The 13,936-nt window shown below is 45.7% G+C and overlaps 1 protein-coding gene across 2 annotated transcripts in view; it reads left to right on the top strand.

Annotated features, from left to right (window-relative positions):
* Window positions 1–13,936, top strand: part of LOC126543849 (saccharopine dehydrogenase-like oxidoreductase) — a 53,747-nt gene that overhangs the window by 31,791 nt on the left and 8,020 nt on the right. For both annotated transcript variants that reach the window (XM_050190980.3, XM_055062387.2), the window contains exons 7-10: window positions 2,688–2,805; window positions 5,326–5,445; window positions 7,775–7,831; window positions 12,278–12,404. In XM_050190980.3, the coding sequence (XP_050046937.1) occupies window positions 2,688–2,805; window positions 5,326–5,445; window positions 7,775–7,831; window positions 12,278–12,404 (422 nt within the window). The remainder of the gene's footprint in view (window positions 1–2,687; window positions 2,806–5,325; window positions 5,446–7,774; window positions 7,832–12,277; window positions 12,405–13,936) is intronic.

The raw sequence follows: 13,936 nt of genomic DNA, 5'->3' as shown, positions 1-13,936 counted from the left end.
AATTTTTGTGCTTAACCCCAGAAAGTCAACCATATATCTTATACTTTGTTTAATACCTCCCGCAGCTGATTCGAACTTGGAAAACTGAGCATAAAGCCCACGTTAGCTTTTTCGACACGTTGTAGTGAAGTTTCAGTTGTAGATAACTCAGCGAAGCCGTTGCAGTTAGTTAATACATAACTAATTTGTAAATCAAGTAACAGGCGCACAGCCACAGGCTCAGCACCATTTCTTTCAAAGCGAAGCTTTGTAGGTGAACGCTCCCGGACTTTGCCGACTGAGGCTGCTGAGTGCTGCTGCTGCTTCTGCTGCCTCGTTGAATAGCTCACACAACGAACATATAAGAAATATGAGCCTCAGGTAGGAATCGAACCTCTGTGTTTCTACACAAGAGCCCGTTGTGCTGACAATTTCGCTGCAAGCGCTCTTTCTTGTCTTTTACGGTATTTAATAGAAGGAGTAAAATGTTGGCCCTGCAGTCAACCTCAGAAATTTACGGACCACGTGATCTCAAAAAACGTTCAATTTGCAAGCAGCCTGCAACACTAGTCAGTGAAACCGAACGTCGCAATGTTGTTCACATAAACTAATAGAGGCTGTAAATGCGGAATACTAGGCTGCGCGTTGTGAGGCTGAGCAGATATTCCGCTTTTTCTCATATCTCGTGTTCCGTAAAATTTTTTGTAGTTGACTGTACAATAACTATTTACAGCACTGCAAGGACCAGATGGTCATTACCAATTACGAGGTAGCGAGAAAATGAGGTGGCAGAGCAAAATTTATATCATGCAATCAACGCCATCCATATCGCACTAAAAAAGAGAAGCTGAACACATATTCAAAGTTAATACTAATGCGATTGACATTCACCTTGATCACAAATGTCATCCAGGAGCATATAATCATCCGATTGAAATGTTATTTTGAGGAGGCGTCTCTCGTGCCGACTGGAAACAGCTTTCAGATGATCGTCACGTGGTTGCCATCGCACAGCGCGTGCGCGTAAAGGCATAAACCCCATGCGAGCAATCTTGCGCGCGACTTCGACAAGCGATGCGATGGAGATGGCTGTCGCGTTCGCTCGTCGCCTACAAGTCGTACTCCGTGCGAGCGACGATCTTGAGCGACGTCTGCCCGGCGTTGCCGGTATGAGTGCAGCAATGTAAGCGCCGAAACTAGCGTGACACGTGCTTTATTGTATTATGTTAGTGTATTTTGCTGTAAAAAGCAGCATAAAATATTTCTGAGGGTCTCACAGTAGGTTCTTATCGTTACACGTAAACAAATTCAGTCGTTTGCTCCTTCCGTGCGGCAATCGGTAGTATTTGAGTGATGTACATCCAGTTGGGGCTTGGCGCTATTGGCTTGTGGCTCGTAGCACTTCCGGGCGATGAGCGAGGAATTCTAGATTTCCAGAACCGAGCAATCGAGCGACAAGCCCGAGCGACCTGTTCAAGCGACGGCCTGTTTTGTCGCTCGAAGCCGTCGCTCGTCGCCGTCGCGCACAAAATTACTCTCATGGGGTTTAGCGCACCTGTTCCTTTTCGGGACTTGTACTAGTGTTCCAGCGCGGCCAGGTTTCCCATTTGGCTACAGACGCTGGAATGAAACTGGCGAATAGTGATCAGCCTTACCACTCTCTTTCCCGTCATGCATCTCTTAGCGTGCACTTCACACCATTCTTCCCTTGACAACCACCGTGGTTGCTTAGTGGCTATGGTGTTGGGCTCCTAAGTGCAAGGTCGCGGGATCGAATCCCGCCCAGGTCGGCCACTTAGTTGGGGGCGAAAACACCCGTGTACTTAGATTTAGGTGCACGTTAAGGAACCTCAGGGGGCCCAAATTTCCGGAGTCCCCCACTATGGCGTGCCTAATAATCAGATCGTGGTTCTGGCACGTAAAAACCAGATTCTTTTTATTCTTCCTTTGACAAATATCAAACGTTACCTTCATGCTCGTAACGTCACTCCGACAACGTCTCAGAATGTGCATTCGCATGAACTGCTGTTTCCGTCCCGGCCTAACTTGGGAGCGGTGCAGTGAATTATATAAAAAGTGCGTGATAATAAAGCAGTGACCTGTACGGTGCAACAACGAACATTACATGAGCTCACACATCGCGTAGGATGGCCATAAATACAGTTGTGCGCGTCGCATTTAGCTTTGTAGCATTGAATTGCTTCACGAAAGTATCGGTTCCGAATATTGCAACGTGTGCGTCAAATCTGCAAAGATTTTTTTTTTCCGCATCTCGCGCCACAGCTTCTAAACGCCAAAGGAATAAAGGAGAAAAATGTAGCGGGCTGTAAGCTGTTGAACAAGATATGTTCGAATGCGAAGCACAATTTGGCATTTTAACATACGCTATGACACCTGCAAATAATAATCTCTGTAAATTTTGCTGATTGGCTGGCCATGTATAACAGAAAAAGATATTCCCCTGTTTGCTAATCCCGAAAGCTGGCGGAATAGCGTTGATCTCAACCTTGTGTATCGCTGCCTTCTTTTTAACATCTTGGCCCGTGTTTGCCGGGACCCAGTGTATTAATATGATCGCGCCCCTTGAGGTTACTTTTTTTTTTTGCTCATTTAGCATGCTATTTAGTACCAGAAGGATGTCGAAACGTTGAAAAGTCGGTGCAGAATATTCTCACAGGTCTTGCAAGGATAATCGGTGTGTTTTGCAGGAAGGCCTTGTTTTGGAGTGACGTGGCAAAGAGCTGGTGTGTGCCGTACATGGGCTGTGACCGGTCCGTGATAATTCGCAGCGAAATGTTTCGACACCAGTTGTGTGACTCGAAGCCGGTCAGTAGTCACCTGTGCTCATCGTCTGGCTTCTTATTTATTGCGGGGCAAGCGTTTCAATAGAGCAACAACGCGGTGTTGTCACATGTCTTGTTCCAGCCAATCACAAATTGTCTGCAAGTATTCTGGTGGCAGCACTGCTAGCCATAACTGTTCCACACGACAGCACGTCAATTGCTTCCATATTCCTGCGCGACAATGCTAGAGCAGCACTTACACATTGTATATCTCATACGGCCTGCCCAATAAGAAAGAAGTAACATTGTGGCAGAAACCATCGGAAATGACCGTAAAAGCCAACGATCGCTTTCTTTTGTAACCTGATTCTTATCGGTGTGCCATCATGAATCAGGAAACCTCACGGGCTTGTCAGCAGACACATGAAGTGGTAATTTCGCTGCCAACCACAATGCCGAATAATACCACGACACAGTATGTGTTGTAATCACTGCTCCCCAGTTGAAACTCCGTAGCAACCATACTATCCCTATGGTACCCCAGCTCCACCTTCGTTATCATAATTATCTCTCAAGTGGTCGCGCTTTAAGCAGAGGTGTCTGCTGCGGATTTGGCGCTATCGTTTCAGTATATTAAGGCCTACCCACCCCTTGTGTCACATTGGCGCATTCATTCTCAGGCATTGGCCTAGAATGGGCTTACATACATACTTACATTACATACATTACATACTCCGCTTACGCTTACATTACATACTCCGGACTAAAGTCTTTTTTTTTCTTTGGTCGGAGACATCCTCAGTGACTCTAGTTCTTTACTAGATCGGACAGCATCCAGCAGCAAGTGGTCTATTCAGGCAGATGCCTAGTGAAGCATGTTGTCTGCTCGGCGAGATAGCAGCCAACGCACATGTAGTGGCCCAAGTTAGAAGACAACTTCGGTGACTGCCATTGTTTATTGTGGGAGATCATCCAACTATCCAAAATGGCCGTAGTAGCTAAACAAAGCTATCGCTTAAAAAGAAAATCAGCCATACCATAAAAGCGCGTATGTTCCCGCACATGTGTTTTTATTTTCCCTAAAAAAAGATTTGTTGCATTGCTTCAGAATTCTCATCTTTTTGTCGCTAGTGAAATTTTGTTATAGTCGAATCTCATTGAGGTCAGACAAATTATCAGACTATCAACGTGTGACATCACAATTATGCAACGAAACTGCAGAAGAAACGTTACCTTTCATTTTTGCTTCGTCAACGAGTTTCAGAAGCCTTTCCTTTCCTTACTTCTAATGTTCGCGATTTAAAAATAACAACACTTTCGCACGGTATCATCCACATTGCAATACAGACTTCTGCACTCTTCAAAGACACAACACAGAGGGCACAAATATTGCTAATTTTCTGCATGCCCCTACACCCTTATCACGTTAACTGCTATAGAACGCATTTTCTAACATAACTGTGATGTCTTGTCTGATGTGAACTCTGAGCGCAGCCTTCTTTCCGGTTTTATTATTTGTTGTTTTGTCTCAAGGGTATGTTAGCCTAGGTAAATGTGGCACGTAAATCCTGAATTGTAGGTGAAAAGTGTGCCAAACTGTGCATGCTTAGCAAAAGTTATAGTTACCGTGACCAATGTGCACATACGAGGGCATTGTTGTGCTTTAGAGCAATGGTACATCATTCTAGCAAAAGGAAAGCCGTAGACAAGCGAATAATTTGTTTGCAATCATTCACTCAATCTCATTTCAATCTCGCTCAGTCAATATGAGACAGCATTACGGAGCGTTTTGTTTCCAAGGGCAAAAAACAATTTTAGATCTGCAAACAGCCTATAATAATGCCCTTTCTTGAGTTGTCTGAGCGTCGCTCACTCAATATGAGACAGCATTAAGGAGCGTTTTGCTTCTAAGGGCAAAAAATTTGTTTTTATATGTGCAAAGAGCCCTTAATAATGCTAGCCCTTGCTTGAGTTGTCTGAGCGCAAATAATATAAACAAACATGGCAAACCGGCTCAGGAACGTTCTGGCAACGCGCAATGTTAAGCGAGACGATTATTTCTCATTCGGGACTTTTATCCTGAAAGCATAGAGACACCTGTCACCGTGGCTCCATTGCAACGAGTTGATGTACCTATGGATGGCCCAGCTCAAGTTAAAGTGGCCACAATTGAGCCCGTCGCATCCCATGCAGATGATAGCGCCCGTGGGCCCTGCTTGTCGCAGCCGTTACGAGATTCGTGCTCAACAGTTGTGTATTGAAAAAAAAAAAAAGGAAACGCTGGTTTTTAATTTCTTTCACCGATCTCTTTATGCGTCTTGTGCCCAGGCATGGATCATTCGCGCACAGTAAATACTAAGACAAGTTTTTGAGCCCGGAATTTCCTTCTTTCTTTTTCGATGGTAGTTCTGTCACATTCACTTTAGACGGCGCGCGCCGTTTGAATAGTCTTTCTGTTCAATGGCGCTAATTGCTTAGTCTTTATTTTTGCAAACCCTCAAGTCAATTTTGATGACCCTGTTAAAGTGGGAGTGTTGTACAGGAGCTTCATGCTGTCGTGCAGGTGCAAATTCAGACGTATTTTCGGGTTCCTGGCCTCATCCGTGGTATTGGACTCGGCATATTGGCGTTCTTCTTTCTCCTGTTCAGCTGGTTCAGCTATGGCCGCTGGCTGCTCGAGCGGGTAAGTATAGTGCGTCCCGACTGGTCAAGCACGAGTAAACGCACATTGTATAAGAGGTGACAGGAACTGAAACTGGTTCGCATCGTCGGTACTGCGCACTTCGGCATCTTGATCCGCAGAAGCCCCGTATACTTGGCTAGGCTTTTCCGTTCTGCCTACGTGCGGCCCACCGCGGCCATCGCTTCGCTTTTTATCGCAGACGCGGCTTTTCTTCAGCTTCTCAGCACACTTCCGTTTCACAGATGAAAAAAAAAAAAACATCATTGCCTGTCATGGTGAACATTTTCTCGGTCCACTTAAGACCCAACTGATTTCTAACTCATTTAGCCTCTTTTCGGGAGGTTACTCATGCAGGCTTCCGCTGCACTTTATCTCAGCTCGGCAGCAAAGCTCAGTGGGCTTGAGATTTGTTCGCGATATAGAGACGTGAATGCCTAGCCTATAGTCGAACAGAGAGCTCGCAAAGTCACTGCAACGGAACATACTGGCGCCGTCTGTCACCGCTATGGCAGGAATGGTGAAACACGCCGAACGATGACAGATGGAGAGGGTGTCACCGTTTAGTTTCAGAGAAATGGTCATCTTTTGAGTCGGAATATTATTGCCCAGGAACGGCGTTGTTTTGGGAAGCAAACGCGATTATATATGCTCCCCTCGTTTGTGGGCCATTCCTTGGATGCACCAAATTGGTTTTACCGCAGAAATCGTTTTTCTCGGCGTCACCCGCAGGCTTCTGTTTTATGGAAACTACGTCATTGCCCGTCATGGCTGAACACAGAACAGCACACGTACATTGAATGCACATATGCGTATAGCTACCTGTACTACAGCTACACAAGTGCCGGTCACCGACTCTGCTCTTAATGGAATTGCGCAACGATGCAACAAACGCTACTTCACCATCACAAATGGACGCCGTCAAACGCGTATTTCCTTAATATACTATGTTGATCAATTCTTTGCGTCTTTCTCCCGTTTGAAAGTGACTAGCTTTCTTTGACCCTTTCCTCGATTGGCAATCGCCAGTCATATCTCTTTAAGACGCACGTATTCTGGCGCGAGGCCTTTATGGCGTCCGAAGGTTTTGATGCTGAGATCGGTGTTAGCGCTCTATACCACGTTTCTCCAGCGCCTGGGAGTGACGGTTCCGGGTGTTTTTCGCCGAAATGGACTGCTCGTTTCTAGTCGAGATGCGCCTAAACGTGCTCTTTCATGTGTAAGACGTATTCAAGCGCCATATAATTACAGATCTGTTCGGGAATATCCTAATTGTTCCTATGGCACACAGCGGCCGCTCCTTCTGTGGCATGCTAATTTCTTTTAGAAATCAAATACTCCCATTTTTTTTTCAATTCTAAAGTTGGCCTTGTGGCATAAAGCAAGTCAAGCATGCGTCGTGTATGTACACCGCTGCAATTTTTTAATAATATTATGCGAGTGTCGAGTGCACAGCATGTTGGGGGCCTTGTATCGGTGAAGTGCCGTGAGACTGGCGACAGTACGCGTGGACGCGCCAGGTGATTTCAAGGTGAAATGTATTCTGCGGCAGTGCTCGTTTCAGAAGTGCCGCTCGCCCCTACAAGCCTGCTATCACGCGGTGTAGGTAACGCTCGCGCCATGTTATTGAAAAATTGCAGGGCTGTTCATGTATAGCTTATCTTCAACGGGGTTCATCATGGATCTATGGTGTTGACCATACATCCACCGATGGTAATCAGATGAGTGACTTGGGCATAGTCCAACTTTTGACAGGTAGTGGTGGCTTAAATGACCAAGTGGTGCCACGAACAAAGACAGCGATCACTGTGCGGGATTTGCGAAATGACCTGCGGCCCGTCCATTGCCGCAATACAACCAGCAAGAATTCTTGCAAACCAACTATACAATACTTCAAGTATCGTGCTTTCGCAAAAGGTAATATGCGTAGCCAGACTGTGTGGACGTTTGTTTTTCAAATGTATATGCATAGAACTGGGGCAGATTTCATTATCCTTGCATTACTTTGCACCAGTTTTCATGATTCGGGCAGTCTTCAGCCCATGTCAATCACGAAATTTTCCCCGTTTATCAAACCGCGCAAAGATATCCCTGCAATACATGCTGCATCAATTGCTACGATTGTACTGAGGATTTTGGATGAGATCTGGCGATATAATTAGGAAAAATTCACGCTTCTATCGCAATACAAACGGTTACTACTGACAATTTCCAATAGACACAAAAAACTTTAATAGCCAGCATTAATAGAGGTTGTCAAAACAAGCTGTAGAGAATCCAACGTACTTTCAGGAGTTCCAACGCTATAGATATTTTTCTTTTTTTCTTGCAGTTTCCTGGAGTATTTTCTGCTGGCACGGTGAATCGAGGTGGACCTTCAAAAGAGCAGGTGTGTAAAACATGGCTCCGAGTATAGCCAACGTTCCTTTCCTCGCTGTTTTTCCGTCTGGGAACTATCAAGGTGTCCCACGTAAATTGTGCAAAGGCTTAAAATACATATAAGTGTCATCTCGCTGGACAAAAGCAAGGCAATGGTGTCTGTCGTTGCTTGGATCGAGGAAGGTGTTTTTTTAAGTAAATAGTTTTCTTTGGCCGTTTTGCCTGTTTTCGCGGTCGGTGGTCACTGAAAGGACGCGGGCTCTAGCGCGATCCTGTTGCGCGAGAGCAAGGTGCCTTCGCCGCGGAACGCCAACTATGACGACTCCCGGAGATGCACGTGGAGGCTATAACTCCTGGGTACTACCGCCACAGATGTGTCGGTGGACATCTTTGTTCTTCACGGGATCACGCAATGGAACGTGAAGGTTACCTAAGTATCATCGACACCCGCCTTGGTTGTCTAGCGGCTTCGGCGTTACGCTCCTAATCCCGAGGTCTCGGGATAAAATCCCGGCAGCGGAGGTCGCATTGCGACGGGGATGAAATGCAAGAAAGCGCCCGTGCATACTATGTATTCGGTGCACGTTAGAGGAACCCCAGGCAGTCGAAGTTAAAGCCGAGTCTACCAGTGCGGTGTGCCTCGTAATCAGAGCCTGGTTTTGGCGTGTAAGGCCCCTGCATAAAAAAAAAATGTATTGTCACTACTACAAATACACGCCATCGAGGGCATCATTCCTTTAAAATAGAGAAGCTTTCGGCTATTCGCTTAGGAGAGTTATAGTCGATGGTTTCTGCACAAATATTTTTCGCCTAACTCGATAAATAGATTTTACTAATATGCGGAAAGCAAACGACCGTGTAAGTGGACTCCAAGCCACAATCGGCAAATTACCGTTGTCTTGGGTTGGGATAGTGCAGCTGGAGAGCTATCCGCTTACGCTCACCCAGTCTCCCAAGTTTTCTACCTGCTTGGGCCACTAGGTATGGATTCCACGTCACGATGCCGTCGTGGTCATTTCATTGCCGTAATTCCAGTTTTGTCATTTTTCTCTCGTTATGCAATCATCGTCGTTACGTCTTCTACGTCGACCCAGTGGTCTAAGTTGTCTAATAGCTTGGGCAACTATGTATATGTTCGTGGTGGTGATGCCATCGCGGTCGTTGCATCATCATAATTCCAGCTTCTTCATCCTGTCGTCGTCATCATGTCATCGTCGTCACAGTCGCCGTCCTGCCGTCATCCTGCCTTCGTCGGTACGCTGTGTTTTTATCAGTAACGTCTTCCCATTGTCGTCATGCTGCCTTCTTCGTTTCATGCACATCAATCTTTCATCACCGCGCTGTAATCATACTTTCATCATTCAATTGTGATTGTACTGCACTTTTCCTGCCGTCATCGTCAGACAGTCGCTACCATGTCTCCATTGTCAGACATTGTGGTCATGCCATCATCGTCTTTACGGCCTCTTCCCCCGACTCTCTTCGTGCCATCATCCTCGCGCCATCGTCGTCATATAGGTTTCGTGACACGGTCATCGGCCCGCATTTGTCATCATACACTCGCCGTCATCCAACTGTCATCATGACGTTCTCGGGCCATCGTCGTCATTCATTCGCTGTCATACCGTCGTCGACATGCCGACGTAGTCATTCCATTTTCATCACTGAACCTTCGTGATCCGACTGTCGTCATGCCTTCGTCGTCACGGTGTCGTGTCACCATCATCATCACTTCAGTATGCTTACCGCGTTGTCATCACACCACCTTCGTCCATCCACGGATGTAATTTCTTGTTCTTCATGCTATCGTCATCATGCAATCGTTATTTTGCCGCCGTCTTCATTGCGTCATCGTTACACAGACGCTGTTATGCATCCTTCGTCATACCGTCGACGCCATTCCGTCGTGGTTGTGTCATCGCCGTCATTCGCGCTTCTTCGTGCGGTTTTCGTCAAGCCGCGTCGTTGTCACACCGTCGTCGTCTTACAGTCGTCGTCATTTCGTTGTCCTCGTGTCGTGGTTACACCCATTGTCATAACTTACGAATGAACATTTCGTTGCCATCATTTCGTAGTTCTATGAATACCATTCCTTTGTACTTCCTTTCTCATTCCATCGTAACTGCGTCGATGTCGTGCAGTCGTCATGTCTCCACGCTTATGAGCGATTGTGGCGAGCGAGGGCCGCAGCAAAGTGGGACAATATCAAGGTACGCGGCGTACAGTCGAAGCAACGAAAGTCTCAGAACTACCACTACACGTGGTAAATAAACGTTACTGAAGGAAAATTGACAGTCACTTTAGCACACGCCAAAGAGGGCGAAGGAGAAAGCCTGCGCGCTCAAGGGACGTTCATTGTATCACTTGACATTCGCATTCAAATGCGTTGTTACTTCATACTACTTGATTTTCCCCACGAAAGGTCATGGGTTAGAGTGCCTCAATTGACGCTGCCTTAATTAGGTGTGCTTTAATTAACTTCGTCTTAGAGTGCCATGCCGTCGAAGTAACTTTTGCGGCCTTTATTTTAGAGCAAAGAAATAACTTTTATGCGACATATATTAAGCAGGCAACAGCTGGATAGAGAAATCTTTTTTTTAGAATTGTCAACCTTTACAGGAAAACTGCCTATGGCTAAGATCTGGCGGATCGCGTCCTCGCGTAGACCAACAATTTTTCATACGGGGCACGATCCCAAAGACAGTCCAATTCCAGGCCGACCCGCGGCGGAGGTGAAGCAGACGTTAAGTACTCCCCACACATGGGCCGATCCCGAAGAAAGTGCAATAGCGGGCCAACCCTCGGCGGAGCTGCAGTTCGCCATTAGCGGCCTACATACAAAGCTTCGCTAGTCATCCTTCTTCACAGAGTGGAAGGGCAGTGGAAGGGCAGCAGCCTAGAGTGATTCTCATTGCAATGCCAGGCGTTGTTTCCGTCATACAAAAGGGGCGCTTTAGTTGGGGCAAGCTGAAGGGTATACCGAGAAAATCAAAAACAAAAATGAAGGGAACCGTTGGTTTAAATTTTTTGCCAAAGAGCCACATGAAGAGCCACTGAAGTCCAGGAAAGCCTAGGGGAAGTTAACCACATTTTCTTACATTTGAAATTTGACCACAAAAGTTAAAAGATATGAAACCTAAAGAAAGCCTCCTGATGGAAGAACAACCCACAACCTTTGCATCACGCGTGTGATACTCTACCGATTGAGTAATCGCAGCAGCTGCACCCACACCCTTCTTACAACCTTTGTTTACTTTCTTTGGTATTTGTGTACGCCTGATAGACCTATAGCCCTGAGAGCGTTAGCCAGTTGATGTAGAACGACGCCTAGGGATAAAAAAGGGATCGCCATCCGCCGCCATGACCGCAAGAGTAGGTGGCTAACAATCGCAGTTCTACGTTTTGTACTAATACCCGAATACGCAAAAAAATATAGGTCAATTGGTACAGCGTCGCAGGCTTTATGCAATAATTGTGGCTTCGGCTTCTACTGGGGCGAAGGTATCTTTTATTCCTGCTTCGTTTACTTTTTATTTATTCATTCAACGTTACATTCATTAAAGATCTATTGGCTTCATTGTCTGCTGGCTTCATATGCTGAGAAAATAATACGCTGAAAGAATTGCCAACTCATGTTACCATTGTGGCCCATGCACGGGATAGATGCAAGTATGTTATACTTCTAAGCACGTGAAGTGCTTCTCCGCGTAATTGCACGTGAATTCCGAGGGAAAATACCGAGTCTAGCAAAGTTAATTGATAATGTAATGAAAGTCAATGAGAAATCAATTGGAAAGTAAAATGAATGCAACGCGAACTGTTCGTTTGTAATATGGGGAGACAACGATTTCGCTCAACATAGCCTTTATAGAGCGCCCCGTCAACCATTACTGCATATGGCGCCAAGGTGCAGTAAACAGCCGGAAGTGTCAGCCACTAAAGAGCTCTTGAAGCAGGGCGCATGACATTCTGTGTTCTTTGCAGATCGTGGGCAACAGTGTGCACCTATTTTGAAGGCGGCAGCAAATTTTCCATACGCGGCAATATGAGTGCGAAACTTACAATAACTGTATGAGATGATGAAAAAATAAGGCGCGTAGAGCTTGAACTGAGATTCGGAATTTCACGTCTGCACATGGTCCGGACCTACGCTTACAGGGTAAGTGCGCTTCTCTCGTTGTTTTCAGACAGGCACTTTATAACTATATCTCAGATGGAAGATTATGTGTTTTGAAGTGATTTTGCTTAGGAAAAGGATACATATAACCCCACTGGCGCTCTTTATATCGAGATGAAATGTTAGCTCCGTCCCTGCAATGATCATTCGCAAGCACCGATTGTAAAGTCTGCTTCTTCTGTTTTTGGTTCTTTGCTCTGTTCCGCGTAGCCTTCGAAAATGAAGCTTTGTTTCCCTTTGCAGGCATATTAATTTTAATTTTGATGTGTGGGGCTTCAGGCGTTGGGCTGCTCCTTCAGCATGACCATGCGCGGCCGCGGATGGAAGGAAAAGCTAGATGAGACAGGGGACCGGGGCCAGAAGGGCAAGATGAACCACTCCGTCACCATCCGATTGGATGGACCAGGTAAGCTTTGCTCTGTTGTACGTTGAACGTGTTGGTATTCTAACTTGGATAACATTGCGCGTTATAGCATAACGTAATGATGGTGCTCTAACTTCAACGATTTCATCACGGAAAAATTCGTACTTTTTTACTACATGCCATCGTCGTGCCATCTTTATTTATGCAAGCCTAATAAGCAGTCTGCACGTCTGTATCCGGCAGTTTTCCCAATGATCTTGCAGCTTACTGTAGCAGAGGGTTTGCTGAAAAGGTGTCTGGAAAGTAGCTGTCAAAATACAGTAAATGAACAGGCGTCAAATAAGGGGCAGGTTACGGTTGTGCCCCCTCTACATATTATGGCAAACTGTTTTAAAAAAAGGATTGTTATTTGGTTGAACGCGAGAGTAGTTATTTGTGCACCAGACAAATTTATCACAGTCTTGGTTGCCAAAACGCGTGCCGTAAAAATGCGCCTGGTTGTTTGAAAAAGTATCGAAACCGTTTTGTCCATGTTGAAGAGGCAGTGGCATACGAACTGCCATGGTCATGTGGTAGGAAATACATAGGACAAACGGGACGTTGTCTTAATGATCGTCTAAGGGAACATAGCTTAAACGTAAAGAAGTACGTTGACAGCCATCTATGTGTTCACTGTCAGGAGTTAGGCTGATCTCTTTTGTTTACTGATTGTGCAATTCTTGCGGGCACAAAGATAATTACGTATGTAACATTATAGAATCACAGACTATCAGGTGCCGAAGTGAAAACTGTGAAAGGGCTTCGTCTATCAACATTCTTGATAAAGAGATGGCTTTTTTGGAAAGAGCAGTTTGAAGTATTGACGATGATTGGCGCGTTTGCGCATGGTATATAGAAATATGAATTCTCCCTTCAATGAGTATGTTGAAGCTCGCACATCGTGCTGTGTACGTGTCCCCTCTGTCCTTGTTCAGCAGCGCTACAGTGTTATCCAAGCTTTCTTAGAGGAGGGCCATTCTGGAGAGCACGCACTTAATGCAGGATGCTTACGATAATGTCTTCATCAAGCAACGGGACACATTCACATGTAATATTCAAGAATTATGTTAGATTATGCGTCCGTGTATAACACGGCACAAGTCGAAAAGTGCATGGTGTCTCCACGACGCATAAACAACTGCTCTATACATTCTGCAAGTTTCTTCATAATATGGGTTTGAAATCGCTCCCCTCTTTGTTCACTGTGCAGCTGTCAATTAATGAAAGGATGAAAGTGCGTTATGACGTAAGTCACCAGGCATTTCGCGTAATTTCATCCAGTACCCCCCCCCCCCTTTCTTTCCCCCAATTTCAAGGGTACGACACAGACCAGTGAAATGACCGCATGCTGGGGCCATATAACGTAAAACTATTCCAATATGTTCTTATTCCAATCTCCTGACGTCAAATATGCGTAACCGCCGACGCAAGCATCGGGCGGTGACCCGCAGGGTTCTCTGAATAAACCAATCAAATGCTCCCCTCGTTCATAGGATGTGACTTTTGTTTGCTTGAAAAAGGAATAACATTGCCTG

The sequence above is a fragment of the Dermacentor andersoni genome, chromosome 10 (assembly GCF_023375885.2).
Source record: "Dermacentor andersoni chromosome 10, qqDerAnde1_hic_scaffold, whole genome shotgun sequence".
Classification (NCBI taxonomy): Eukaryota; Metazoa; Arthropoda; class Arachnida; order Ixodida; family Ixodidae; genus Dermacentor; species Dermacentor andersoni.
This window is presented reverse-complemented; position numbering and strand designations above follow the sequence as displayed.